Here is a 2,932-nt window from a genome sequence, read left to right on the forward strand (position 1 = left end):
TTTTTTGAAAACCGTTTTGCATCGTATTTATGGGAAGTTCCTTGGTCTTAGAGCCTTTATACGCAAACAAATCAGTAACATTTTTTTGAGGTATTTGAATAAAGTAACAAAATTTATATAATATGATATATACATACATGTACACAATGGAATCTTTCTTTAACTGATTATTTTTACAGGTTTGTATATGAAACAGAGCATTTCAATGGAGTTGGTGAACTCCTTGAAATTTTGGGTAGCATTATAAATGGATTTGCTCTTCCTTTAAAAGCTGAGCACAAGCAGTTCTTACTTAAGGTAAAAAATAAAAATAAATTAAGGAGCAATGATAATGTGTTAAAAATAAATTGTACAATGTTATTTATCTTTGCTGTTTTATTACAGGTGCTGCTACCATTACATAAAGTGAAGTGCTTATCATTATATCATGCACAGTTAGCTTATTGTGTGGTACAATTTCTTGAAAAGGATGCAACCCTAACAGAGCCTGTTATGCGAGGCCTCCTTAAATTCTGGCCTAAAACGTGCAGCCAGAAGGAGGTAATGTTCCTTGGTGAAGTTGAAGAAATTTTGGACGTGGTAGAACCTTGCCAATTTATTAAAATACAAGAACCTTTGTTCAGGCAAATTGCACGTTGTGTATCTTCACCACACTTCCAGGTACTTTAATGATTGATGAAATCATTTTTCAAAGTATAAAAAAAATTAATGTTATTTGTTGAATGACAAAACACGTTATTCATAGGTTGCCGAAAGAGCATTGTTCTATTGGAATAACGAATATGTAATGACTCTGATAGAAGAAAACAATCATGTAATAATGGGAATTATGTTCCCGGCATTGTATAAAATTAGCAAGGAACACTGGAATCAGACGATCGTAGCCCTTGTTTATAACGTTTTAAAAACATTTATGGAAATGAATAGCAAGCTCTTCGATGAACTTACTGCCAGCTATAAGTCTGAAAGGCAAAAGTAAGTAATATTTTAACCAAACAAGATAACGAAATAACTTTAAACTGAGTCTTACTTCTTTTCGAAAAACAAGATAAAACTTGTCAGTAGCTTTTACATTATTTATAGAAATATTTTGTTATGTTAGAGAAAAGAAGAGAGAAAAAGAAAGGGACGAATTATGGAGGAAACTAACTGAATTGGAGGTAGAACGACGTAATGCGCTTACAACTACCTTCAACAATCCAGTTCCTCCCACAACAACACCTACGACACGAGCCCGCCCTTGAGCTGGTAAGTAATGATATCCATTGCATAATTTTATATTTTGGGTATACAAATCCGCAATGTGTTCAATCAATATTGTTATTACAGGTGGAAATACACTCCCAAGCTGCCCAATTATTAGTCCTTAGTTTACGTCGACTGTCCATACACTACATGCAAAAATTACTGTTGTTAGTGGAGCAAAGTGTCCCACAATGGCATTCTTGACGTAATGTAATTTCTTTCATTAGTTACTAGCCTAAAGGGCGAAGTGGAGAAGAAAAAAATGAAAGAATCAATAATCACAATTTTATTCTTCTTTGACACAATGATGATTGATGAGTTCTAATATTTTTATTGTGTACATTAATTTCTACTTTTCTTTTTTCCTTTTCTTTGATAGCAATGATTTAAGTTGTACAATGTACTCAGTGTCAGCACATAATATGAGTATGTTAGTCCCTTCTTAACTAAGGTTTAGCTGCGCTCGGTAGGAGGAGACGATCAAGATGTAAATTCAAATAGATGAAGTGTATTGTTATAATATTGATTTTTGCATGTGACATTTGCTTCAGTTTCTAAATGGCTAATGTCCTCTCATGACTGACCCACCTTTCTCTGATTCTCACCTCCAACAGAGCCAGCAGGGGCGTTGTTTGAAATGTATCATATATTCGTATTAAAGATAATGATAACTATAACAAAACATAATAAAATTAGGTAAATATATAAATATATATAATACAATATATTATAAAAATATAGTACTATTGATGATACAAGTCACGCATTCACATATACACGAATACACCAAACTGTGGTAAATACGTGTAACGTACAGATGTGTTACAAATACTAACATTGTGCTGACTGCATGCCCGCAGCAAATGGAATAAATTTTTTCAAAGAAAGAGAGCCGTAATGATATGCTCGTCGCATATCGAGAATAATATTATTGAATAATAAGGTTCAATTCATTGAAACAAAAAACGTAAAAAATATATGTTGTTTTTTAAATAAAAAAATAAATAAAAAAATAAAAGATGCGAGGGGCAAGTATACAATAAAAAAATTTAATTGTACCAAAATATTCATTGCTTATAAATATAATAAATAATAGAGATACAATGCATAAGATTTAATCGGAGCTGTGCTCCCACAGGCCACCGCAAAGACGTGGGATCGTTTTTAAAGTTTCTTACCATTGCATAATAATAATAAACAATAGTAGCTCTTAATAAATAGATGGTTAACAAATGAGTGACAGCTTGCTCATATTTTCATGAAGTAGCTGAGAAACATCTAACATATTTGTTATGTTTTACTTTTCCATTCTTTTTATGTCAAATATGTTTTACCTCATCTCATAGCATACTTTGTTTACATTGTACACTGTTTATCTCCACTTCATGAAAATTAGTTCAAAAATAAATTGAAGTATATAATTATTGTAAATGCTGTAATGTGACTCGAGGAAAACAATACGGATAAATTCATAAGAGTTCTATACGCATAAATAGACACTTTATTAAATGAATGTCTAATTTATTTCAACTCTCTAATTTTTTTAAGCGTTGCTTAATCAAACATCAGTGACACCATAGATTATTAAAAATTTATCGTGGCCTATCATTTTTTCTTTTTCTTTTTTTTCTTCCTTGGACTTGCAAGTATTCATCTATTTTTTTTTTTTTTTTTTTTTTTTTTTAAC

At 31.1% G+C, this 2,932-nt stretch overlaps 1 protein-coding gene across 1 annotated transcript in view; it reads left to right on the plus strand.

Moving 5' to 3' along the window:
• The window catches only part of wdb (serine/threonine-protein phosphatase regulatory subunit widerborst), a 33,116-nt gene extending 31,588 nt beyond the window's left edge, over positions 1–1,528 (plus strand). The window contains exons 6-11 of the mRNA XM_017901940.1: positions 1–90; positions 180–297; positions 385–660; positions 746–975; positions 1,103–1,248; positions 1,330–1,528. The exon at positions 1–90 is cut by the window's left edge and continues 5 nt beyond it. Coding sequence (XP_017757429.1) covers positions 1–90; positions 180–297; positions 385–660; positions 746–975; positions 1,103–1,244 — 856 coding nt within the window. The 3' untranslated portion in view covers positions 1,245–1,248; positions 1,330–1,528. The remainder of the gene's footprint in view (positions 91–179; positions 298–384; positions 661–745; positions 976–1,102; positions 1,249–1,329) is intronic.
• The last annotated feature ends 1,404 nt before the right edge of the window (positions 1,529–2,932 follow it).

The sequence above is a fragment of the Eufriesea mexicana genome, unplaced genomic scaffold, assembly GCF_001483705.2.
Source record: "Eufriesea mexicana isolate 0111107269 unplaced genomic scaffold, ASM148370v2 scaffold1653, whole genome shotgun sequence".
In the NCBI taxonomy this organism is placed as follows: Eukaryota; Metazoa; Arthropoda; class Insecta; order Hymenoptera; family Apidae; genus Eufriesea; species Eufriesea mexicana.